The 24,764-nt window shown below is 51.5% G+C and overlaps 1 protein-coding gene across 3 annotated transcripts in view; it reads left to right on the forward strand.

Annotated features, from left to right (window-relative positions):
• The window catches only part of Ptprn2 (protein tyrosine phosphatase receptor type N2), a 711,256-nt gene that overhangs the window by 608,797 nt on the left and 77,695 nt on the right, over window positions 1-24,764 (forward strand). For all 3 annotated transcript variants that reach the window (XM_074059905.1, XM_074059913.1, XM_074059920.1), the window contains one exon: window positions 13,201-13,395. In XM_074059905.1, the coding sequence (XP_073916006.1) occupies window positions 13,201-13,395 (195 nt within the window). The remainder of the gene's footprint in view (window positions 1-13,200; window positions 13,396-24,764) is intronic.

Below are 24,764 nucleotides of genomic sequence, written 5' to 3' on the forward strand. Positions count from 1 at the left end.
AAGCAGGAGAAGTAGCTTCCAAATGCCAGGTGAGGAAGACATGATCCAGGAAGACCCACTCAGCCAGCAGTTCCTGCAGGGGGAACCCGAGGGGAACCGGTGGACACCCTTGCTCTGCTGTGACTCTCTCCCAAGCACCTATGCAGCTCCACGTCAAGTTCACTGTTCTCCGAGGATGGAGCCCCCTTGCTCTGGAGTTCCTTTTGCTCCTCATCTCTGAGAGTGTCATGAGCCTCTTTCCAGCCCCACTGGCAGCTGCAGTGGGTACAGTGGCTCCTGCGTTCCTGTGGATTGCCCCTGAAGAGTGGACACCTCAGCCCCAGGCAGCCTTCAGACCTCAGGATCACAGAACTTGGAACCTGATCAGCAAACACTTCCAAAAAGCATATTTCTTCTACCAGCAGAATCACTTTTTCTAAACCAATGAGGAACTGGACTTGGTTTTATATTAGAGTAGGACCAGCCGACATATCTGAGGAACTCCTGGTACTCAGTATGTGATGGGGACAAGTGACACTGTGATGATGCCTAGGGAGTGGGCGAGGCATGCAGCAGGGGAGCCTGGGGTCATCCTAGGAGGAATAAAGAGGCAACCAGAGAGAAGTCTTCCTGGAGCTTGGAAGTTTGGAAAGGACGGAGCCAGGTCCAAAAGCAACTGGGACGCACAGTGAGATGGAGGGAGCAAGGACCTGCAGCTATCTCTCCTCCCCATGGGGGAGGGGCAGGGCACAGTCTGCAAAGTGCCAGGTTTCCCCAGGTGTCTGGGAACAACTTTGCCTGTTCCCTGCAGGAGTTCCAGAGCCCTGTAGCAGCATTTGTCTGCTCCAACCAGTTAACCCTTCTTGGACTTGGGCGCTTTTAACATTAAGTCTCCATCAGGGTCTCTGCCTTGGGAGAACTGCTAGCAACCCAGAAATGAAGTGTGTGGCATGTTGTTTCTTTATCAGCAAATACAAGAAGAAACCCAACAGAAAGGGAAGTGCCAGCCAGCGCTCTTTCAAGATTTTTAATGCATCAAATAATGCACTCGGCAAAATTAAGTGTCTGGGTGTGTGGTTTGCATGTCTGTGAGTAAAGTCATTTGATTATTATTTTAGCAAATAAAGGCAAGTGTTTTACAGTGCTGGCTTCTGTGTGGCATTTGAGGACTACCATGTGAAGCACAGTCTGAACTTGACCCTCTGATTAAAGCAGGACGTTGCATTGTAGTTAAACACACATTGTCCCTTTTTTTTTATAAAAGACAATGAAGTAGAAAAATAACATGCCAAGAGGCACCCATAGAACTGTACCTTTTATAGACCCCTAAGATAGCCAGAAATCAGGACGCCTTGGGGCTGGCGAGGTAGCCCCCAGTAGAGTACTTGGCTAGCATGCTTGAGGGCGTGGGTTCATCCCCAGCACTGTAAAAAAAAAAATGTTTTAGGTGGGAAGAAATAAAATTGAGATTTGCTTATCAGTCAAAATCATTCATTGAAATGGAAATTATAGGTTTCAGGCTTATTTCCATTACCCCCCCCATGGCTTCCTTCTCCACCTTATTCAAAGAGAGTAGTAACAGTGTTAAGTGACTCCCAAATTTGAAATTGAAATGGAAGGAGGACAGAAGCTGTCCATTGCTTTTGGAACTTTTCCTTTCTGACCTTGAACATGTGCTCCCTGCAAGGTCCTGTGATCCATCTTTCTGAGCGACTCAGGCTTCCCTGTTCCCAGTTCAATTCAGATATTTTAGGCACATCTCAAGCCTGCAGATCTAGAACGAACTCCAAGTGAGGCACTGAGCAGAGCTGGTGCCATGTTCGAGAGGTGGCTCTTGCCTGGGTGGCCTCTCCTCCCCCTGCCTTCTCCCTACCCCAGCCCTCGCTGTGTACTCTCAGGACCTCTCAAGGTCTCCTTCCAGAGGAGGTACTGCCCTGTCACTCTGGTGCATAGGGTCTAGTGCAGTGCCACAGCTGAGAAGCCCCACGAATGACCAGAAGGAACTAGCCCACTGTCACCCAGGCCAGCCTCTAGGCTCCCTGCCTCCTGCAGCCAGATTTTACTCACATGAGATGAGGAGGTGTGATGGGCCCCAGAAGGATGCGCAGTTTCTGGAAGTGTGGAAGCAGCTGCTTCGGCACCCTCCACCCTTACGTTCCCTTTGGCTTCACTAAGCAGCAGCTGGATGGAAGATGGGACTCTTGTGCTGGGCTGAGTGCCTCCGAGCCCTGAACACACCTGTGCTGGTCTGCCTCCACCTTTGTTCTGACTATGCTCCACACTTGGAAAGCCCCTGTCACACCCAAACCAGTGGCATCTTTCAGACCAGTGCTCCAACCCCACCCCTGCCCAGTGACCAGTCTCATTTGCCTGGTCTTCCCTTACGTGAATACCCTTCATATTTGCAGTCACTATCATTGTCACTCCTCCTGCTTGGAGCCCCTCCATGCCACATCTGTGCCACCCCCAGATTTGGGGGAGACCTTCAGATGTTCGATGGGGACTAATCAATAAATTGGACTAGATATTGATGTGTGAGGAGCTGGTGAGGCATTTAGAACTCTCTCAAAAACCATCCCACATAATTTCCAGTGTCCAGAGGACACCCAGTGATTAGGAGGAATTACAGATGTGCGGTGTGTGTAGATGTTGCCAGTGACAAAGTCAAAGATGGCAAATGATGACTCTCCATTACCTTTCAGCAAAAGGAACTCCAGAAGGAGGGAAGAGGTTCTTACAGGAAACATCAGGTCCGGGCTGCTCAGAGATGCGGGGTGGTTTATCTCTGACTGACTTGTCTATTTTAAATAGTCTGAACGTGAAATTGCAAGCCACTTTCTCATGAAGGTCTCGAGGACCCATGGACTCGGAAGCACCCCTGGCTTTTGGGGAGCCCTTAAAACTTACCATGTGGCTGTGGCGAGTCTTCAGCCATCAGAGTGGGGAGTCTGGGATTTGTGCCTATTTTGTCTTGTGAGTGGCAGGCTGGCTGGAAGGGCTTCACTGCAGTGACGGTCGTCTGTAATAGCTGGAGATGTCATGAATATCATGGATCAAATATGCTTGCTTCTGCACCTGAAATTTCAACTTCCAGCTAGAGCATTAAAGAGACTCCTTAGACACGGGTGACACAAGAACGGAGGTGCTTATTAAGTTATGTTTCCATCCCATGATTTTATTTTTAGAGCTCTTTCCTGATTTCACCTGATATTCATGAGGGGCAGAGCAAATGAAGGTATGTTAAAGGGGAGGTGATCTTTCTGCAAAAGGGGTGCAGTAGTTTGTATTTCAGGCACTTTGGTAGAGAGCTCGCTACATCCTCTGATCTCAAATCCTCGCTGCCATGCAGCGTGCCGGCGTGGGTTGTAGGAGAGAGACTGTGCTCACCCCTGGTGCTTGAAGCAAGGCAGCAGCACCTTCCAGCTGTCTTCCAGGGCATCAGGAGAACCCAACAAACCCTCACTTCTCAGACAAGAAGTGGGAGCTCTTGGCAGTAGGACTTGGCTCTCGCTCCGCAGATACTGCCTCAGTGTGGGGGTGCCCAGGAGTCCCCAGTGTGCAAGTGAGCAAGCGTCTGTTGAATGCCCCCTGGTATAGACTGTTGATATGAGTTGAGAAGTACAGAAGACAAGCTGGAATGATTCTTGTCCTAGGTTTGGGAGGCAAGGTAGACTGAACACAAAAATAACTAGAAAAGAGCCAAGTTGTGAGGTTGTGCAGGGGAACGCAGGAGGGCTGCCACCGTGTTGGTGATGGGGACGCCATCCTTCGCTTTCTAACGTCAGGTGGTTCCAAGGTGGTTCTAGATTTAGAGGAGTAGTGAGAACCATCTTCCTCTTACGTCAGTCTGTCTTTGAGTTGTATCTTGGAAGACTTGGGAAGTGGGAAGAGCTCTCAGTAAACAACTGCTCCTCAGTGAATGTCCCCAGTGGCTCACCGATGTTTGGAACTGGCCCTTCCCATAGCACAGCTGCACATTCTTCTGGGGGACCCAGGTCTGTATGGTGGAGTTCCCCAGGGAGTCGGTGGGGAGGGGACGGAGCCCAGAGTCTGGCTCAAAGACCACTCTTCTCCTCCCTGTGAGAACTCACTCTGAGGAATGCCTTCTCCCACGGTGTACATGTGGCATGTGCACACGTGCGTGTGTGCTGCCCCTCGGTTAAGGTAAAAATGCATGAGGCTGTGGTTGTGCATCTTTGCTGCTTTGAAGCTGGGCATCGCAGAAAAGCCCGCTGGAGGCACTGGAGCTGTTGCCAGGGAAGTGGTGGCCACATGGCTGAGGGATCATGGACCTAGGACTCCATCCTGCAGAAGAAGCCAGGCTCTGGCTGAGTTGGGGACAGGGTCCTCCAAGGGAGGAGGGGAGAGAGGCTCCTCGGTGAGCCCTGCAGTCAGGTGCCCTGTGTCTCCCCAGAGCCCATGATGCTCCCTGCTTTCTCCCCCAGCCTGCTCATCAGATAGGCTATTAGGGCGAGAATGTTTACGTACAGTAGCTGTCACAAGCCTCCTCACTGTTCCTGAGGCCTTGCCCACAGGGACTGTGAGCCTCTCCTTCACAGTCACACTTAGTGTGTGCTAAACTGAAAGCCCGATTAATAAAACTGTGGGTGAATCAGGAGAAACCCTTTCTTTCCTGGCTGGTCTCGCCATGGAACGTAACACATGTAAGTACCACTTTGTAAACACCTCACTTAACTTCAGCCACAATGAAGGCAGACCTTTATGTATTTTAAGCATACCTCATATTGGTTTTTCTGTTACAAAAGTAGTACATGCTCAATTTAGAAAATACAAAGAAACAAAAAAGAAAGGAGTCAAAGCCCCCTGCAGTTCCACCCAAGCTGAGCCTGTGGATATGTTACTCCTGCCGTCCACAGCAGAAATCTGACTGTGCCCAGTGGACAAGGCGTCACGTGCTCTGAGCCCTGCTGAGCTGGTGCAGCACAGGGCTCTTCTCTGGCCATTGACATCGGGGGACCATGGGCACACTGTCCCTTCCCCGGGGTGGCTTCTGTTCCTGTGTTCTCCCGAGGGTTTTATCCAGTACGGAAGGTAATTGGCCTTCGTCCCTCCCAGCACATCCTAATGAACCATTTTTCCTCCGTGGCTGTATGCGTGTGTTCCCTGGCTTTGTCCCATTACTGCTAATTGTGGTCCACAAACAGCCCTGGAAATTCTGGGCCTCCTTTGTGTGCACACTTGGGCGATGCGCTGCTTTGTTCTGGCTGCTCCTCGAAAGGTGCGGAGCTTTTCTGTAGCCTTTGTAGTCTTGGTCTTTCAGCAGGATTCGAGAATGACAGGTCTTTTCTCTGGGAGTGATTCCCACTCTCTGTAATTTTCCCCATCAGATGCAGAGTTGAGAAATGAGGCATTTGCATCATTGTGTGTATGGATGGGTTTCTGCCCCCAGAATCCCATTCAACTCATTTTGCAAATTGTGCTATAAAGAACTATGAAATGTTTCAGGGACTCTGTGGACACCTCCCAGGACCTCTGCTCAGCATGGAGCAGAGGCAGGTGGCCACACTGCGGATGGTGTCAACTGTGTGCACTTGTCTCTTTTGCTCAGTCTGTGTCCTTATGCCCCAAGGGTCTACTCCTGCAGCATTGCAGGTTTGAGCCAGTCCTGAGCTGACACGAGCTGTGGAGATGTGGACTGCTCAGGGTCTGGGTGTGGACAGCACAGGTGCAGGCTCAGGTGCGTTACTTTCCCAGTCAACTCTGGACGTGGTAAAGCCAGAACCGTGCAGCAAAAAGATCAGTCTTTCACATTTTCTCCACGGAGGCTTCAGCCCTGGGTAAAGACCCTCTGTGTTTCTCCTTTCTTGGCAAATGATGTACCATTCAGATGTTTTAAGATAGTGTGGCACAAGCTTCCTGTGTTTATTTAGTGACGAAGCATTTAAATGTAGGGGGAGGACTGGCAGAGTTTCTCCAGTGGTAGAGGGCCTGCCTAGCAAGTGTGAGGCCCTGAGTTCAAACTCTAGCACAACCAGAAAAAAAAATGAGGTAAGGGGATTGTGAGAAATGCTTTTTTTTTTTTTTTTTTGAAGCTGCAATTGCTTGGCTCCACCTAGGAATGGGGAGGGAATTGGAAGTCAAGCAGAGCATGGATGTGGCCCAGGTGCCATGTCCAGCAGTGATGGCCCTTGTGGCTCTGGCCTCGGGTGCCATGCCCTGGAATGAGGACCTCCAGTTAGAAACCCCAGCTCCCTCAGCTGGCCATGTAGCCTTCTCTGTGCCCATGTGCACATGCGTCAGCCCCCAGCATCAGATGAGCACCAGCACTGGACGTTCGGCAGGTGCAAAGCGATGTTGCTTGCTTCATACACATCTCTTAGAATCCCCCCATCCCCTGCAGCCTGATGGAGCAGTCCCACTACTGTCCCCGCTTTACAGGTCACAAAACTAAGCTGCAGAGATTTTGGTGATTTTTCCAGTGTTACCAGCTGTAAGCAGCAGAACTGAGATTCAGACTAGAGTGAGCTGGTCTCAGAGTCCTGACCCCGAACCACTGCATAACGCTGGTACCTTGTGTGAATCGCGGCTGTTTGGGTCTGTCTTCTTGAGCAGTAGCGGATTTTGTTTTCTGCTGTGGATTTTGTCTAAGACACCAATGTCTCTGGGATGCTTACTTTCCAAGAACAGATGCACATCAAAACCAGTGGTAGCTCTTACTGTGGGGACCGCCTACCAAATCATGCCCTCCTCCCATCTCTAGCTACACGTCACCAGGAGCTTGGAATGACTTACATCTGTTTCCCTGAATAATTTTCTCAGTACCTGAGAGAGGCCACACAGCCAAAAAGCCGGAGTGCAGAGGCCATGAGCTGACAGACCTCTCCAGAGAGACACTGAGCCCTCTCTGAAGACATAAGTCCTAAGAATGCCATGCACTGTGGTGCAAAAAATGAGAGAGCTCCTCTTTGCTCTCTGGAAACATGCGTCTTTCCTTTGCTGCTGAAGAGTAGGAATTTGGGTGAGAAAAGACAATAGATTTGGGCAAACTTCACTGGGATTCTCCACCACCACCATGAGCTGGGAAGGGAGACACCAGCCTCCACAACTGGTGCAGCCCAAGCCACCCCATTCCTGGTCTCGAAGTGTGCAAGAGCTGTCTGAAGGGAATCCTGTGGGCTGCTGGTTGATCCCACATCGTACCTATGATCAAAAGAGCCCCTTGGTTAACTCTGCCTCTCTCCCGCCTTTGTAATCAGTCACCTGTTGGCTGTTGAGTCATGAAATGCTACAAAGATCACAGTTGCCTTCACAGACTCCAAGCCATCAAGCTTGATTCCCTGGACCACTTTTATGAAATGTCCAAGGTCACAGAATCTTTTCACAATTATTAAACTTAGCCTAGATCTTGCATACATTATAGGATCGTTTCTTTTAGAAAATAACAAAGTGACTGGAAGGTACTGTTTGAAGTACCAAAACCCATTCTGTTGTGTTCATCACAGATCCCGTGCAGAAACCTGCTGAGGGCGCTGGCTCCGACAGTTGGCGGGTGTTACAAGTTTCCTGAGTCTGCGCCTTGGTACTCAGCTAACACAGGATAGTATGCATTCTTGCATTTCTTGATTTAGGGCATTTACACTCTTAACCAGGGAATCTTTATTTTCAGGGTTGATTCTGCCTTTCTGCTTGCTGCCAGGATTATAAACAAGGGCAGTTTCAGAATGTAATTGGGCCGGTCTCCAGGTTTCTTTCAGAGCGTGCTTGTGTCATTTATTTAGCATTATCAATTATCTTTTGCTCAAATAAACTGCGCTCTAGATCAGCTCCATTTTTAACTCAGTTTTTGAGTACTCCTCAAAAACAGGGGTTCTCACCTGTGCTCATGGCAGCCTCCCGCACGCGCTGCGTGGCTCCCATGTACTGTGATGCGTGTGGTGATACGAGCGGGAGCAGAGGGCAGGCTGGGACTGGCTGGCAGGTCTCACCAGGTGGAAACTAACACTGTGACTTCAAGTCACCTTTACGTAAATGCTTGTGCTCATCTGGCCCTCCATCCTTGCCTGGGGGCTTGTGCCTTCATCTGTCACCCTGTAGGCACAAATTATATGTGGATAGCACTTTGAGAGCAAAGACCACAGCAGCACACAGAGGCTGCATGGACAGTGTTCAAGTCCTAGGAAGGGATTTCAAACCCCTGTAGTCACCTTGACCCTGCCAGAACCACCACGAAACTGAGTGCTAGCCACACTGTTTCCTCCACTGTGATAAAAAGAAGATACCTTTCACCCTGGCTTTCCCCACAGCCCCACCTGTGGCTTCCCATGTCCAGATGACCCGTGGACAGCTGCAGTATGGGGTGCGGTACCCAGATGTGAGGGGGCCCCTATCTGGGGCCCAGATGGAACCACACAGTGATGGCAAAGGGCTGTGTGGTAATGAAAATTGCCAGAGTCCCCCTCCAGGGAGTGGCAGCAGGTCCGTTTCCCACGTGGACCACAGAGGGGGGTATTTCATACTATGCTTTGTTGTTGTTTGGTGGTACTGGGGTTTGAACTCTGGGTCTTGCTCTTGCTAGGCAAGCACTGGCTGTACCACTTGAGCCATGCTCTCAGCCATCAAACTATGCTTTAGAGTCCCCTGTTTCTGCCACATGGAGGGAAACAGAAGTTGGGACTTGCTGCCTTGTATTTCCTGGAGCACAAGCAGTTGTTCTCTGCCCAGGCCTCCATCCTGAACTGGTTTGTTACCTTGGCATTTTTACATCTTCACCATTTCCATGTGTCTAATGCTTGCACAGCTGCCTCAGCCATGGACTGGTGCTGCTCATTCCCAGATCTCAGATCGGGAAGACGAGGCAAGGGAAGGTGCTGGCTGAGCCACAGACAGCGGCTGGGCCACAGTGGGCCTGTGTCACATCATCCTATGCCTGGCTGCAGTGCCAGGCAGGCCTTGGCTCCCACAGGCCCAGAGAATGTGGGAGACAAATGCTTCAGAGACCCCCTAGATAGAGTTTGCAGCCACCAAGGCACTGGTCAGCCCCAGGAAAGCTTCCAGCAGGAGACCTTGCTGACTTCCCACCAGCCAGGCAAAGGTGAGATGTGAACTCACCCGGGAACAAGTTCTTTTGGGTCCAGGTGAGCAGGGTGGAATGGCAGGATTTCCCTTCCAGCCCCCATAGGCACAAGAGGCCGTGCCATGGGCACTGTGGTCTCCAACTAGATAGATGAACTGACAGCTAATTTCCCCCAAAAAAACATGTGAAACAAAGCAACTAGAATCAAGATTTAAAGAGAAAGTGTTAGCTAGACGACGCCATCAGGGATCCAGGGAGAGCTACTTCTCCCTTGCTCTCCTGCTGACCATCCCCCCTCCCCCCGGAACACCTCAGCACCTCTCTACACATGCAGCTCCCTCTGTGGAGAAATCCCCCCGCCCTGGCCCCTAGCACCCATCTTCGACACCTCTTGCACGAGCTGCCCTGACCTCCGTTCAGGGTCAGTCCTCTCATTCTGGCCCTGTGGCCTCCCTTCCCGCAAAACCCCAGTCAGGGACTTTTCTTGTCCTCTGTGCCTGGCTCTGGGTGGACCGTGAGCTGTGGAGGGTCAGGTCTGGGAGTCTCCTTCCACCTACCAGTGTTTGGTCTGTGTATCCACTGGACAGCCAGTGATGAATGAGCTCATGACCATAGGGACAGGTTGGTGTGTGCCAGGCTCAGCCTAGAGGACTATCTTATTTAATCCTTGCAACAACTGTGCAGCTAGCACCACCACCTCACAGATGAAGCTGAGGTAGACAGGCCAGGCATTGCCCAAGGTCACACAGCCAGGATTCATCAGCCAGAGTTCTGGCCCAGGTGCAATGAATGAACGGCTAGATGAGGATCCTGGAGGGCAGGTAAGAATCAAAGCTGACTCCCTCCTGCACTCAGCAGCCCAGCTCCCAGCTGGCATCTGTCATGCTATACCATGGATGACATGATCATCTCTGTGTCCTCAGGGCAGCTTTGTGGAGGTGCCAGACCTCCTGTGTGGCTGGCTCCACACAGCCTCATGAAAGCCCACACTCATGTCCAGTGCAGCCCTACTGACAAGCTTTGGCATGTCACCTTCCTGTCCATCAGCTCAAAGCTGACGAGCACTGTGGAGCCTGAGGAAGTGGACTGACACATCTCCTGATTTGCCTCCCAGAGTCCACTTGTGGAGGCCTCAAGCCCAGCATTCATCAGCCAGGCCCCACTTCCCCTACCAGCCACATGCTCCTGTGGAGAGAGACATCCTGGCTCCGTCCCCTCTCGGGGTCAGGCCTCTGACCTATTTACTGATGAAAACCCAACATCTGGTCCAGAATCGGTGCCCATCCCAGCCAGGTGCACCTGAGCACACAGTGAGCAGTGCCTGACTTGAGCAGGAGTCAGGGCAGGACGTCCTCTACTTGTGGGAACACAGTTCTCTGAATGGCGAGTGGCACCTGTCCAGTGGTGTCCACACACCTGGCCCAGGCTTTCAGGGCTTCTTCTGGGTCCAAGCAACGAGTGTGGAACACTTCTTGCTGTTGGGTGAGAAGAGGTGGCTCAGTTTTTTTCTTGAGAACACTCAGTTTCCCTCCTTTGTAGAAAAAGAGAATCCAGTGAGTATCACACAGGACCCGGGCCCAGCCCACAGGTGTTTCCAGAACCCAGTAGAAGTGTGACTTTGTCCTGCACCTCGAGTCAACCGTGCATCACCCACCATGTTTGAGTGCACAAAGGGCTGGCTGCTCCAGCACCAAAAGTCTGTGTTTTCTTTACAAATATTGTCAAATTTGCTGAGGCTTTAAGAGTTTTGATCTGGCTTAGAGGAAGGTTTTAATTTCTGGTGCACTAATTTGTGAACTGATCGAGGGGTTGATGTCAGGGTTTCTCTGCAGTGGGCACCTTGCTCGGCATGCTGTATGTGTGAACTTAATCTTCATAACTACTGTAGTATCATTTTCATTTTAAAGTGAGAGAAGCAGGCTCAGAGACCCTCGGCCGGTCTCCCAAGTTCTCATAAAGGGTTTGTGGCTGAGCGAGAACCCAGCCCAGGACTTTGACCTTGGTGCACTCCACTCTCTGTGGGTGTTGAGGGAAAGACAGAAATTTAGGTTTTGAGGTTTGTTTTTTTTTCCTTTTCTGTGTTAGCTGTGAATTTGAATGACTAACTTAAGGATTTAATTTTCATTATTTATAACTTTGTCTCAATTGAGGCTGAATCTTAGAAAAGAAAAATATAAGTGTACAAATATAATTACTTCAGAACAATTAAAACATTTTGTGGTAATATGTATGCAACAATGTATCACATAAGTCACTTAAGTGTACATTTCCGTAGCATCAAGTGCATTCTTCTTGTCCAGCAGCCGCTTCCAAAACTGCTTCATCTTCTAAAATGAAGCTCTGTACCCGTTAACCGATATCGTACTTTCTCTCACCCCCACTCCCCGATGCTGGTAACCACTAAGAAATCTGGTCTCATTGTAACTCTTCCATGGGCCTCCACAGGGTGGACACATGGCCAGTCTGACTTCTGTCTTCGTGGGTAGACCACTGTCCCTCCACCAAGTCCCCCGACCCAGGGGACACTGGCTCTCAGCCTGAGCTGTGGTTGTTTTGTGTTCTGGTTGGACTTCTGTTTTCCTGGGCAGACTCTGGTAAGCCACATAGGTTACAGCAGAGCTGTTTCCTGGTGCCCTTTCCCCGAATCAAGCAACACCCTTAGGCACAAAGGAAATGAAAGTGCACACCCGGGCTGGCTGCTGCACGTCTACCTCACTCATGTGCTCCCTGTGCATGGGGTCTTGTCTGCTCACTCTGCGTTGCTTTTGAGCTTCTCAGAGAACTTGGCTTGATTTCTTTTGTAAGCAAACGCATTGCTCAAAAACTATCTATAAACTAAGAAGTACTTGGAAATACATACAGAGAAGGAACTGGAAATACAGTCATGGCTCACTATTTATTTCCCCTTTGTTGGAGGCCTCCTGTCCTCACAGTAGCCCCCTTTTTTTTTTAAGATTCAGCTTTTCCCCTCGGTCACCTCCCAGATGCCCAATGGTCACCTTCACTGTCAGCACTTGCTGTACCAGGCACTGGGGCTTGGGTGGGATGCCGGTCCCAGGAAGGGCGACCTGCTCACAACACCTGTGTGGAGCTGCGCTTATCAGAGAGTCCTGGGGAAGGGAGTCAGGACAAACTGTCACCCATAGAGAGCAGAGCGGCCAGGAGAAATTCTCCACGTGGGCAGCCCAGGGTGGAACATGTGGACATGTTCTGGACCTTCAGTACTGCCCTGGGGAGCTGAGTGGGCTTTGGTTCACACTGCTGGGGAGCATGTGGGTGGGAGGCTGCCCTGGATGCCACAAGATTAAAAGGGAAGGGGACAGGAACAGAGCAGCCCTTCAAGCACAGCATTCATGAATGCATTTCTCGCTGTTCTGTGGAACCAGAGGCCCCATATACTTCTTGATGTTCATCCATGTCACTGACTCAAACCACAGCACACGTTCAACAGGCAGAAGCATGGAACTCTGTGTCCAGGGCTCCCAGGATGGTGTCTTGTCAGGCAGGGCAGGAGCTCAGGCTAACCTCGAAGCCTGAGGTCCACACCACAGCATCCATCATGCTGCCTAAATCCTCTGACTCCATGTGGGCTTTTGTCAGTGTGGAAGTTGTTTTGGGAGAGAAAAAAAAAATGCCAAAGTGAGGTTCTTGTCACTCAACACTCTGACCACAGATCTGTTCATATATTTTAGTCTGCTTGTAACCTGCCCCTGACCACCCCATTCTCACGTGGAAGGCAAGATCTCTCACTCCATCTATCTGTTGTATGTTGCGTTATTCTAGAATATTCCATTTGACCAGAGTAGGACAGAGGGCCCCTTCCATAAATCCATTGTGCGTGTGTGTATATGTGTAGGTGTCCACTGTGTGTGAGTGTAGGTATGTATGTGCATCCACACGTGTGCACCCGATTGTTCTAGAACCAGTCTCCTCCAATGCCTTGTGGCTCTCAAGAGGGCAAAATGGTGCCTCCTTCCTGTGTGAGACACTGATGGTGTGTGCTGAATGGCGATGTCCCAAGGCCACCTGGTGGCCCAGAGAGTGACTTCTCATGGGTATGAACCTTGGCTCTTAGGACAAGCAGGTGGGTGAGATGGGGCCAGTGCCCCACAGCCTGCAAGACAACCCATGGGCTTCCTGGAAGGCTGCTCAGCACTGACTCTGTCCCCAACCCCTCTGTCTTGCAGGAGCTATGCCGCCAACGCATGGTCACACGGCCACCGGACCGCCCCGAGGGCCCACACACCTCCCGTATCAGCAGTGTCTCATCCCAGTTCAGTGACGGGCCAATGCCCAGCCCTTCGGCACGGAGCAGCACCTCGTCATGGTCTGAGGAGCCTGTCCAGTCCAACATGGACATTTCCACTGGCCACATGATCCTGGTAAGACTGGTGTCTTCTGTGACAGAGCAAAGTGGCTCTGACCTCTGTGAAGGAGGGAACAGAAGGAAGCAGCTGCTGGTGCTTCCTCTCCCAAACATGGGCCCTTCCCCTCCCAAAGTCCTCGGTCAGCTGCTTCCTAACTAACTAGGGAAGATGGCAGAAGGACGGTCACCTCCCGCCCTGGGAAGCTCACGCACAGAGGTCTCCACAATGAGCCCTCGATTCAGAGGGAGTATTGATTCCTGAGACCTTGTCCATTCTTCTGCTTAGAGAAGGAGCCTCCACACAAGCTTTGTGGTGTGTGAGATCCTGTGCTGTCTTGTTCTCAGTGATGGAGATGCACATCTATTAGTGCTGACTGTGTGCACCTTTCTACTCTTTGACAGTGGCAGTTGCCTCCCTCACCCTCGCATCCCAGCCCACTGAGCACTGTTTGGGTACATTGCCTCTTGTGTGCAGCCTGTCATTGAAAGTGAGGCGGGGAAGATGTGCAATGGTGTTCAGCCCATCAAGGAGCCTTTCAGAGGCATGGGTGCTGCCACTCTCAGTGTGAGACCCTTTTCCATAGGGACATGCCTTTCTCCAGCTGTGCCAGTCCTGGAGTGACCACAGGCAGAGTGGCTGTGTATTGCCTCATAGTGCATAATTAATGTCTGGGTTTCATTAAGAGAGACGGTCATGATTCTGCACTTCCTGCCCGCCATCTCCTGGCTCTCCAAGCTGCAAGAGTCTTCCTGGTTAGTGATTGCGAAGGCTGAAGCTCAACGCTGTGCCGTGACACCCCGAGACAGGGCCTCCGCTGACAAAAGGCAGAGCCCCGTTTTCTGGCTTTGGGGACAGCTGCTGCTGTCACGGATCAGGGAAAGGTTTTCATGGCACAGATAATTCCCCAGTCTCAGGGTAGCCATGGTCCTGCACATTCTTCTTACACACCTACTCTGAGGACACTTTTCTTACCTCATCATTTAATAACAATGCGGGTGGTGACATTAGGCCACAAAAAGCCAGAGAACTGCTATTTGCTGTAAGGCTCCTGCAGAGCCTGGAGTTGAGGCCCAGTGGCCATGGGCAAGGCCAAGACTCGTTGGCCAAGACATGTCTGTGAACCTTCAAGTCTGTCCTGGGGAAAATGTGCCATTCTAGACCTGTGTGCAGGGAGCCTGAGGCGCCCAGATAACTCAACAGGAGATAGAGCAAGACTTGAGAAGTCTCACCATTAGCAACAGTCCCGGGCCTGCTTTCTCTAATTCCAACCTTGACAGATCTGGAACAGGGGCCCCAAAATCACTCTCCCTGCTGATTTGGGGTGGCACAGATGGGGATCTGAGTGTTCCTTGTTCACTTAGCACATGAATATAGCACACAAGTGTTCCACTCCTCCTGTGACAGCTGCCCACGGTCATTGTCGGTCACAGAACCACTGCTCATGTCTGACTTTTTAGGCCAAAACCTCACTAGGCCTAAAATGAGGTATCCCACACGGAGGCAGTTGCTGTCACTCCGTGACAGGCGTCTTACAAAATGCACACCTAGGCCTGCAGCACCTGACCTAGAAATACATTCTGAGCCAGTGTAGGAGCTTGGCCAGCTCTCAGACAGCTGTATAGGTTGTAAACTGCAGGGGAACCATGTCTTCCTGTAATCGATGCTTTGTTTATAGGAATGTGACCTAATACCTTCCCCCTAAGAACGCAGATAGGTGTGAGGGGAGTGATGATGTGGAGGGAGGTGGGATGGTCTGGAGTCACTGGAGCCACGGAGAGCCCATCGCCCCTCACCAGTCTCTACTTCCTCTCCTTTGACCTTGCCTTTTTGCCCTGGGGTTGGAGTCAAGGGTCGTAGAGATTGTGTAAGAAAACCACAGTTAGATCCAAATCCTCACCCACCATACCCGACCACATGGCTCATCTTTTGGCTTGGGAATGCCAGGCCTGCCTGTTCCCATGGCTGAGGCTGAGAAAGTCCATTGAGTCAGCCAGGTTCAGGTGCAGGTAACCAGCTCCTGGACAGCTCCCCCTCCACCAGGCTGCAGGAAGCCTGCGGGTGTCAGCTCCTGGGAATGAGCTGGAGTAGGTGACCTTCTGGCTCATTAAAGCTACAAGGAAGATAATTCCATGGTGATCAGTCAGCCGACCTCCGTAAGGCAGTGACCATGTTTATCAGACAGCTAACATGATGGTTGTACTCAGCTATACAAGAAGGATTGGGGCCTGCAGAGGAATTACACAAAGTCCAGATGAAGACATGATGTCCACCATTCTGCATGCTCAGCTGCTCCAGTGGGGCGTTGGGCAAAACGTGACATTTAATGTAAAGATCTGAAGAAATAAAGACCAAGCACTGTTTATATTCAATGCCAAGGTGGGAGCAAGGCGCACCCCACAAAGCTGGAAGGAGGCTGTCATAGCGTCTGTGAAGTCATCGCTAGGAACTGGGGCTGAGTGACTTCCCCATGATGCCAGAATGTGCTCAGGTGGGCCAGCCTGGCCATGGCCCCTGGAAGAAGGACCCCAGCTCCCAGAGCCCTGCTTCCCCACCAGGGGTCCTTGTCCACTGTGGTTGCTCTTGTTCACTTACGCATTGTGAGTTCAGCACGTAAAGGGGATGCCCAGAGGAGTGTTGGGGCCATTTTTCACCCCTGGGAAGGAGGAGTCCAGGGAGGCTCCACACAGGAAGAGGGAGAATGAAGAGAACTGCACCAGGAGTCAGGAGGAGGAAAAGGAGAAGAGCAGGAGGAGAGCTGGGCCAGGTGGCAGAATGAGGAAGAAGAGAAGAAGGTCTTCACAAGGTGACAGACTGAGACCACGTGGGCTGTGTAGCCGCTGATGGGCTGGGTCTGGTGATGGACAGTCATGGTAGAGAGGCCAAGCACCTGGTGACTGCAGGGAGGTCAAGGTGTTCCTGTGGCAGAGCAGAGCCACACTGAGCCAGGTCAGAGGAAACACAGAATGTGCAGGATGGCTGTTGTAGGGCCAGCAGGGTGCAGAAGGTCAGGCACAGATCATCAGAGCTCTCCTGAGCAGGAGCACCACAAGGCCACATCTGGAAAGGAACGTGGATTATGGGGGCCCATGAACTTGGTGTTAAGCCTACAACTCCTGCTGCCTCCCCCAGCTCTGTTTTCATGTCTGTGAAATAGACAGGCGCAGTGTTTGTCCCCTTTCCTGTGAGCACAGAGCAGTTGGCCTGAAAGACACTGCCCTTGACAGGACCTGCAGACACTGTCTGCTGGCAGTCACAGGTGTTCAGTCAAAGGGAAGAATTACAGCACTGAGAGGGAGCCCACGAGCCTTGGCCTCTCTGGTCTGGGCAACCAGGCCACTGTCACCCACCAGGGCCATGCTCTGTAAAGTCCAAGCATTCTCTCTTCCTGAATTTTGGTTTTGTTTTTGTTGTTGTTGTTGTTGTGTTTTGCCTTTATTTTCTTAGAAAGCGCCTTTCAAAATACTTTGTTTTTTATTAAGATGTATTAATTATCCATATTAATAGAATTCAGCTTCATATTATTTCAACACATGGATACAACGTGCACTGATCAAACCCATTTTTACTTTGTCTACCCCCTTATAAACCTCTAGTAATCACTGTTCTACATTCAGGGTCAGGTAGATCCAGCCTAGGTGCCATCAATGCAGGAATGGATAAGGAAAATGTCGTATATATACACAGTGGAATACCATTCTGCCATAAAGAGCAAAAACATGTCATTTGCAGGATAAACAGATGGAACCACAGATCATCATATTAAGCAAAATAAGCCAGACTTAAACACTTTTTTTCTTTTGGTGGTACCAGAGTTTGAACTCAGGGCCTTGGGTTTGCCACTTGGGCCATGCCGCCTGTCCAACTTTTTTAAATTCTGCACTTCTTTCAATGGAGCTCAGGAGAAGAGGACCTAACCCACAGGGAAGAACCTCCCTGGAAAGTGGGCCTCCTGGTGCAGAGGGGAGGGTGCCAGCCCAAGGAGTCCCCCAAGACTGGGGCTGCACCCCCAGATGTTGTCTTGGAGAAGGTGAGTGGAGGTCCACAGGGTGACTGACTCACAAGGATTTGTAGGGTGAGTAGGATGCTGCCGGGGGTGGGGGATGCGTTAGGGATGGGAAACCATCTCCTAAGAGACCGGGTACCTGTCTAAAGTGTGGATGCTTGATGGAGTTCAGAACTATGAAGAGCAAGTGACATCGTTACAGCGACCTTATAGGTGTTGTATAAGAGTTACTGCAAGGAGCAGAGGGTCATGCCTTCCTAAGGAGCCATCCTTCGTAAGGCATAGCAGCCCCTTTGAGTTTACTTTTTTAGATCTGTTCCTGCGTCGCTCCTGCCTTCAGAAGGGCGAGTTTCCACATGGCTGGCTGTTGGAGGATGTGGAGAACAGGGTTGTCCTGAGTCACTAATTACGCGTGAGTCAGCCAAACCTCGTGGAGGAGAGAACGCACACAAACCATGCGCAGACAGGCAAGGGACAACACGTCCCTGGCTCGTGCAGCCGTCACCAGCCACAGAGTGGCAGGAGTGGCCCATGGAGGACAGAGTCGGGTTTGTGCTTTCTCCCTTTGACCACAAGAACTTTTTAAGGAGAGGTCTGCATCCATGGGGAAGATAAAACCAAGGACACCTCCTTCCTTCTCGGACTGTGTGATGCTGTAAGGAGAGTGGACACTGCTGAGCGTGGGCACGACGCTGCCCTGAGACCCACACGGGCAGGATCCTCGCTCAGGCCCATTTCACAGAGGAAGGTTGTAAAACCAAGAGCACTGATGTAAAATACAGGAAAAAGGATAAGTTCCAACACAGCAAAAAGTGACCAAGGCTTCCCATCGTCACAGAGAAGGTCACTGAAAGAGAGGGGCCTGGTGATGGCCTGCAGGGCCCACTCTGTCCTTTGCTTTGGGAGAATCCCAAAGGCCTAGAGGTGCGAAACATGTCTGTGTGTTGACGCTGAGGACACCAGAGGCTGGAGTAGCCACCCAGCCTGGGTTCAGGGCACGGGGCTCTCCTGAGCCTGGCTTTGTCAGCCTTGAATTCTACCTGGGGGCTTTCCATCTCGACTGGTGCCCAAAGTGGACTCTGTCTCTCGCTGTTCCTTCTCCTGTCCCACTGCCCGCGTGTGTGCTCACTTGTGCTCAGCAGCGGCACAGGCTAATTGCGGGGTGATGGAGAGGTAGAGCTTCCTGAAGCCTGCTGATGGACCTCACAAGGTAGCCAGAGCCACGCCGGGCGGGGGTAGCACAGCAGGTGCGTCCCTGGGCCTCAGTTTCTCCGTCTGTGAAATCAGCACCTAGGCAGTCCTGTTCCTGGTTCATTACTGGGTTGCTGGCACAGTGAAGGTAGCCGGCCGCTGAGAACGTATCTCTGTGGAAGGGCTTCCTCCCCACCATGGCTTGGCTTCTCCCGCTCGAGGCCTTGCCATGGACCGCAGCCTTCAGAAAGGAGGACAAGCAGCTGGGTGGGAATCTTTGTAGTGAAGTCACTCTCACTGCCGATGTGTGGACAAGCCCCACTCTTCCAGCATGGTGCGGGGTATAACTCACCCTGACGGTGAGTCTCTTTCTCCAGTGTGCCACAGACTGTACTGAATCCCCAGAGGAAGAAGACCTAGGTAGGACAAGGTATGTCCAGTAAGGAAAAGGGCCACCCACCTCTGCCACCCTTGGGTGTCTGACATTGTCACAGTGGCCTGAGGACCCCAGGGTCCATTAAGAGTTCTGTTCCAGTTGAGTTGGCCTGACTTCCCGATGGCCACCCTGGCCTGTGCCCTGACGCATACTGGAGTGTCCGTCCTTGTCCAGCATGCCTGGTGGACTCTCAGCACCTTGGTGCCTCCATAGCGTGTCATGCTGTCCTCCTGAGTGCAGAGGATGGGCTAGAGCCAGGAGACCCAGCGATTAGACAAGGTGATGTGTGTGCAGCACCACTGTGTGCAGCACCTGCTGTGCACCTGCAGTGTACACGAGGCCTCGCTGTGCCCAGGGTGGGTGAGTGAGGACCCGCCATCTTCCCCTGAGAGGACAGGGTTATCAGCACTCTTCAATGAGGACAGTCTCCAGGTCCTAAGCCCCATGCCTTGTTTAAAAGGGGACTTATGGAGTCTCATTTATGATTTTCTTTGCACTGCCCTGTTGGAGTGATGGAGATGAGGCCCAGCACCCTGTTTTCAAGGGTGGCGTTCTGTGCATCATGGAAGTAACCATTGACACCTTTGTACACAGGCAGAGCTAAGCTGCAGGAGGCGAGTCTTCCCACCCTCGCCTGAGTCGTGACACGCGCTCTCTCCCGGGGCATGGGACTATTGTCCTCGTGGTGAAAGATGGCTATCCAGAAGCCACAGGTCTGTTCGCACAGTGCCGCGTGCGGGAGGTGACTTGGCGTGGTGCGTGTGTGTTCCCATTACGTGGTGTGTGGCCATTTGTTTATGGCTTCCTATTGGGGCGATTCAGACAATTTCCAAAATCTCCCACACACAAGTCTTTTTTTTTTTTTTTTGGTGGTACTGGGGTCTGAACTCACAGCCTTGCTAGGCTACTTGAGCCACACCACCAGGCCCCCAAACAACACAGTCGGTGTGGAAATACACGTCACGTAAGTTTCTAAAAGCAAGACCCTGGGCCATGGAGGATGCAGCTCGTTTATTTTGATCAGTGTTGCCATGGTTACCGCCAAACTGCGTTTGCAGTTGACAGTGCCAGCCATGTGGAAATGCCTCTATGTCATGTCCTCTCCAGCTGGGGTGTTGCCAGCTAGTCCCCACACCGAGAAAAGGGGGAACCAGCTCCTCCCCAGTGAGTGAAAGTGCAGTTTCAACTTCCATTCCTCTTCCTGCTCCAGACAGCTGAGAACCTCGTCATTGCTTCCAGGAATGGTTTCAGAGGACCCCGCTGGGCCACAAGTCCACCGACTCCTGCTGCCCACTGAGCGAGAGTCCTGCATGCACAGAGCAGCAGCCATAGGTGCCGGAACCCCAGGGACAGTTGTTTAAACCCATTTGCTCCTGTCCCTCCCCTCGGCGTGCTCAGTTACTGGCCTACATGTGTCAGTCCACCACGGTCACCTCAGGAGAAGCAGAGAAACCAGTTAACTAGGGCCGAGTTTCAGGAAGACAGAGAAAGCCTCTGACAGTCCCATCAGGGCACGGCTGTGAGTTGCCGGGTGGGAAAGCAGGCGGGCTGGGGGTGTCAGGAGTGTGTGCTTCAAGTCTCACCGTATTGCCGGGCGGTGTCCGTGAGCAGAGGGTCCAGAAGGCGCACGTGAGCCGTGGTGGGCTGGACTGATGCTTGCCACCCACGACAGCATTTTCTAGTAGCTTGAGGCCCCACACCCTCCATTCAGAGGCCGCACGGGCCATTCCGTGTCCCCGCGCCCTGGGCAAGCTGAGTGTGTGCCTGCCCTCTTGCTGCAGCCTGCGCTTCCACTCACTGGGACACTCGCAGGTGGGGGACTTGCGTGGTCCGAGGGAGGGATCATGGAGGCTCACATCCCACCTCTTTCCAAAGCAGAGCCCGAGCCTGGTCCCTCTACTTCACTCTAGTGGAGTACGACCTTGGGCGGGCGCTGACAGCACTAAGTTACAGCACTTACACCTGATCACAGAGCCCATGGAGCGACAGGTGCGGGTGGAGGAGGAAACCCAGAGGCATTCATGAGCACAGTACAGGGGTGACGCGGCTGACGGGCCCTGGTGGCAGCAGGTGCCCAGTTAGGGACACTGTCCCTGTGCCATCTCCCAGATTTCCCGCGGGCTCTGGGGTGCCACCCTTGCAGCTGCTGTGAACTCCACTCCTGAGAGGTGGCACCCAGGCTCTGTGGCAGGGCTCCCACGTGTGGGGGCCCCTGGACCTGGTTTGCTTATGACACAGAGTGTCGCCCACTCCTTCCTTACTCAGGAACTATCTTGTGTGTTTGGTGAGAGAGGAGTGGTTTGCCTTTTTATGTAGAAGAAAATCCAAGTTGCCTTTTAAAGTGCGGGAACACACTGGTGCTTTGGGGTTTTTTCTGATACCATGTTTCTACCTTGACCACTTACTGCTTTTTTGTTTATTTGGTGGTACTGGGGTCTGAACTCAGGGCCTCACACTTGCTAGGCAGGTGATTTACCTTTTGAGCCATTCCACCATCCCTTTTTGCTTTGGTTCTTCTTGAGATAAAGTCTTATGTTTATTCCTGGACTGTGACCCCCCTACTTATGCCTCCCATGTAGCTGTACTGACAGGCAGATGCCGCCATCCCCAGATTTGTCTTGGTGGAGATGAAATCTCACTGACTTTTTGCCTGGGTTGGCCTCAAATCCCTGTCCTCCCAGTCTTAGTCTCCTGAGTGGCTAGGATTACAGGCATGAGCCACTGTGCCTGGCTGATCATTTGCTTCTTAAAGAATTCTGTGACCCAAACCCAAGCAGGCCTCGGCAGCCACACCGGCCCCAGTGAGACACATGGATCGTCCCCGGCTTGTGGGACGTTTGACTCCAGAAAGGGTGGGTGACAGTAAGGGAACCTGTGGGAGAAATTATGGGTAATAAAAGTCCTGCTGCCTGGCACGGGCACTGCTGTGCAATGGGGAGCGGCTTGTCCAGCTGAGGCGTGCCCTCACCTGGAGCCACTCTTTTGTTTTTTAAAATCCTTTTTTTTTTTTTTTACCATTTCCTTCCTTGGCAGAACTTCTTGTCATGAATTTAGGGGGTTAAACAGAATAAGCCAAAATCAAACATCCAATTAATATTCGTTGAATGGAGTGCAGTACCTAGCAGGTTCATGAATGAGGTTTACGAGGGGAAGCCAGGGAACCAGGGCCTGAAGTAGGGCCAAAAACATCTTTTGGCACGTTTGCCGAGTGCCGGTGACTAGGACGCCCACACCACGCCGCCTGTGAGCTGAGGGGTTGACCAAAACCAGGGGCCAGTGCTCGACCTACTGGTGACTCCTGCGCCTGCCGACTTACAGGCGGAATTCAGAGGAAGTGAATGGCAGTGCATTGTTCACAGGGAGTTGTCTGACTGTTCATAGGTCACGTGGGAAGGGTCACCATAATTTATAAAGTGTCATTAACCCACACAGTTCCACAACAGCTCAGGGGTGAGCAGTGTGAGGTGGGGTTTGCTCACCCTGTGTTCCCACAACTCTGTGGTGTGGTCATCAATAAAGAGGAGCTCAGAGCCGGCCTGGGGTGGGAAGGGCTGCGTGGCTGGAGACGCAGGAGATGCCTCACCCTGTCCTTCATGAGGGTAGGGTGGGGAAGTAGCCAGAAGGAAGCAGGGAGCTGAGGACCAACCATGTGGGGGCAGGTGGGAGACAGCAGGGACCGTAGGACGTGTAGGGCTGTGGCAGGAGAAGCAAAACGTGCTCAGCCAGACAGGAAATGACTTCAGCCATCGACCCTGTCCACCAGCATAGGGGATGTGACCCACTACACCTGAACCACTGTGGTTTCTTGAACTGAAAGGGTCACCACTCCCTTATTCTCTTACGTGTGCTAGAAGGTGAGAGTGTTTGAGAGTGAAGTGACAGCAGCCAGAGACAGAAGGACATGTCTGCTGTCCATAGATGGCTTTCTCTTCTGGAGCAAGAGGGATGACGTGGAGAGCTAGCATGGGAAGATGGTCCAGATCGAGACCCACGGTATCATCTGGGTCACATCAGTTTCCATGCACTCTGCCTTTCCTGTCCATGAAATAGGACTGATGGCAAAACCCGCAGGGCAGCGCTGTGTGAAGACAGACGGGACACAGCCTGTAGGAGAAATCGCTCGATGTGCTACAAAAAGTGTTGCAGCAACTCTTCATTACAGGTGCCAGAAGTTACATGTCATGGAAAACAAGATCATTACAGCCATGTCCTTGAAGTAAGATTTCTAAAAGAGAGAGAGAGAGAGAAAGAGAAAGGGAGCGATCCACCAGTCTTGTTTTGGGCTCTGTGTGCGCTCTGCTGTGAAGGTCCTCTCCTTCCTCCCACTGCAATGACTGCGTTTTCCTTATTCCCGCTTTTTCCCTCAACTGATCTAGCGGTTGGTTATGTTTTAGTTACTACCTGAGAAGGCTAATAACCACACTGATCTAACGAGGCCTAGGATTAATGCCTCTGCTGTCCTCTCAAATAAACCCAGACGCACACACTGACCTGCTGTCGCTCAGGGTTTTGGTTTCCCCTTGCCTCTGGATCTTTAGGTCAAACACTTTTATTGCTAATTTCTAGAATCAGTATTTGTTCAGAATCGACTTTCATTTTACCTGATTGCTTGTTTCCCTTCAGCTTTCCACTTTGCTTCTTGATTCTTCATTTTGGATAAGAGATTGCCTTCTTTGCTAAACTACATCTTTCAGACTTTTAGTGGGAAAGTTCCCCAGTCTTTGAAAATGTCTAAACCTCAACTTGCCAAGGGTTAGCCAAGGATCAAATTCTAGTTCTTTTTCTTTCCTTGCTTTAGAAAATCTGTTCTCTTGCTCTGACACCAGTGCTTCTGAGACATTCGCTGCTTGGCTTATCATTTTCCCTGGGGTTGTCTGTACTTCCTTCTGACTGCATGTACACATTCATTGTTTCAGAATTTCCTTTTTTAAAAAAAATATTTTTAACTTCAGACAGATGGGGGATGCCAAATTTGAGAATTCCTGTTGAGTCAATTCTAGAAACTTAGCACCACTTACAACATAAATTTAAATCTCTTTCACTCTCTCCTCTAGAAGCATATTTTATGTTTTTATTCCCATGTCTCTTCCACAGTATCTCTCTTTATCTGTGTGTCTGTCATTACCAGGAACTTCCTGAGATCTATCTTCCAATATGCAAGCTCTCTCTCCAGCAGTGTCTACTCTACTATGTAATCTCTCCCCTACATCCATCATTTTTGGAAGAGCATTTTTCACTGGCAGGTGTTCTGTCTCGTTCTTTGTCAAACCTGCCTGCTGAGTTGGTTTCCATTTTAATGCCTCTGATGGCACCAGGTGCTCTTGTCAAGGCATTGCTCCTGTCTCTTCTCGCTGAAGCTCGATGGCCTAGACCTGCTGCTCTCTGGCTGTTTGCTGCAGTGCTGGTGGCAGTTGTCATCTGGTGCTGTTCAGACTGTCACCTCCTTGCCAGTGGAGGATTCGTGTGGCCCTGTGCTGAGGTTCCACCTCACAAGGGTTAGAGACTGCTTTTGCCAGGCACTCTTTCTGTCAGCCATCTTTCTATCAGCTCCTCACCTTGGGGGGTCTCAGGTCACTTGTGTGTGGTTGATTTGAGCCTCAATCCTAGATGAGGCCTGTGGTTCAAACATCTGTGCACTGCAAGTCCCTGTGGGGATGAACAAGCTTCCTGCAGCCCCTTCACTGAGCTGTAGTCGTCAGAGGGCCCTGGGTCTTGGGTCCAGTCCCTTCCTCCTGCAAATCGGACTTTTCCCTT

This window comes from Castor canadensis, chromosome 2 (assembly GCF_047511655.1).
Source record: "Castor canadensis chromosome 2, mCasCan1.hap1v2, whole genome shotgun sequence".
Taxonomy (NCBI): Eukaryota; Metazoa; Chordata; class Mammalia; order Rodentia; family Castoridae; genus Castor; species Castor canadensis.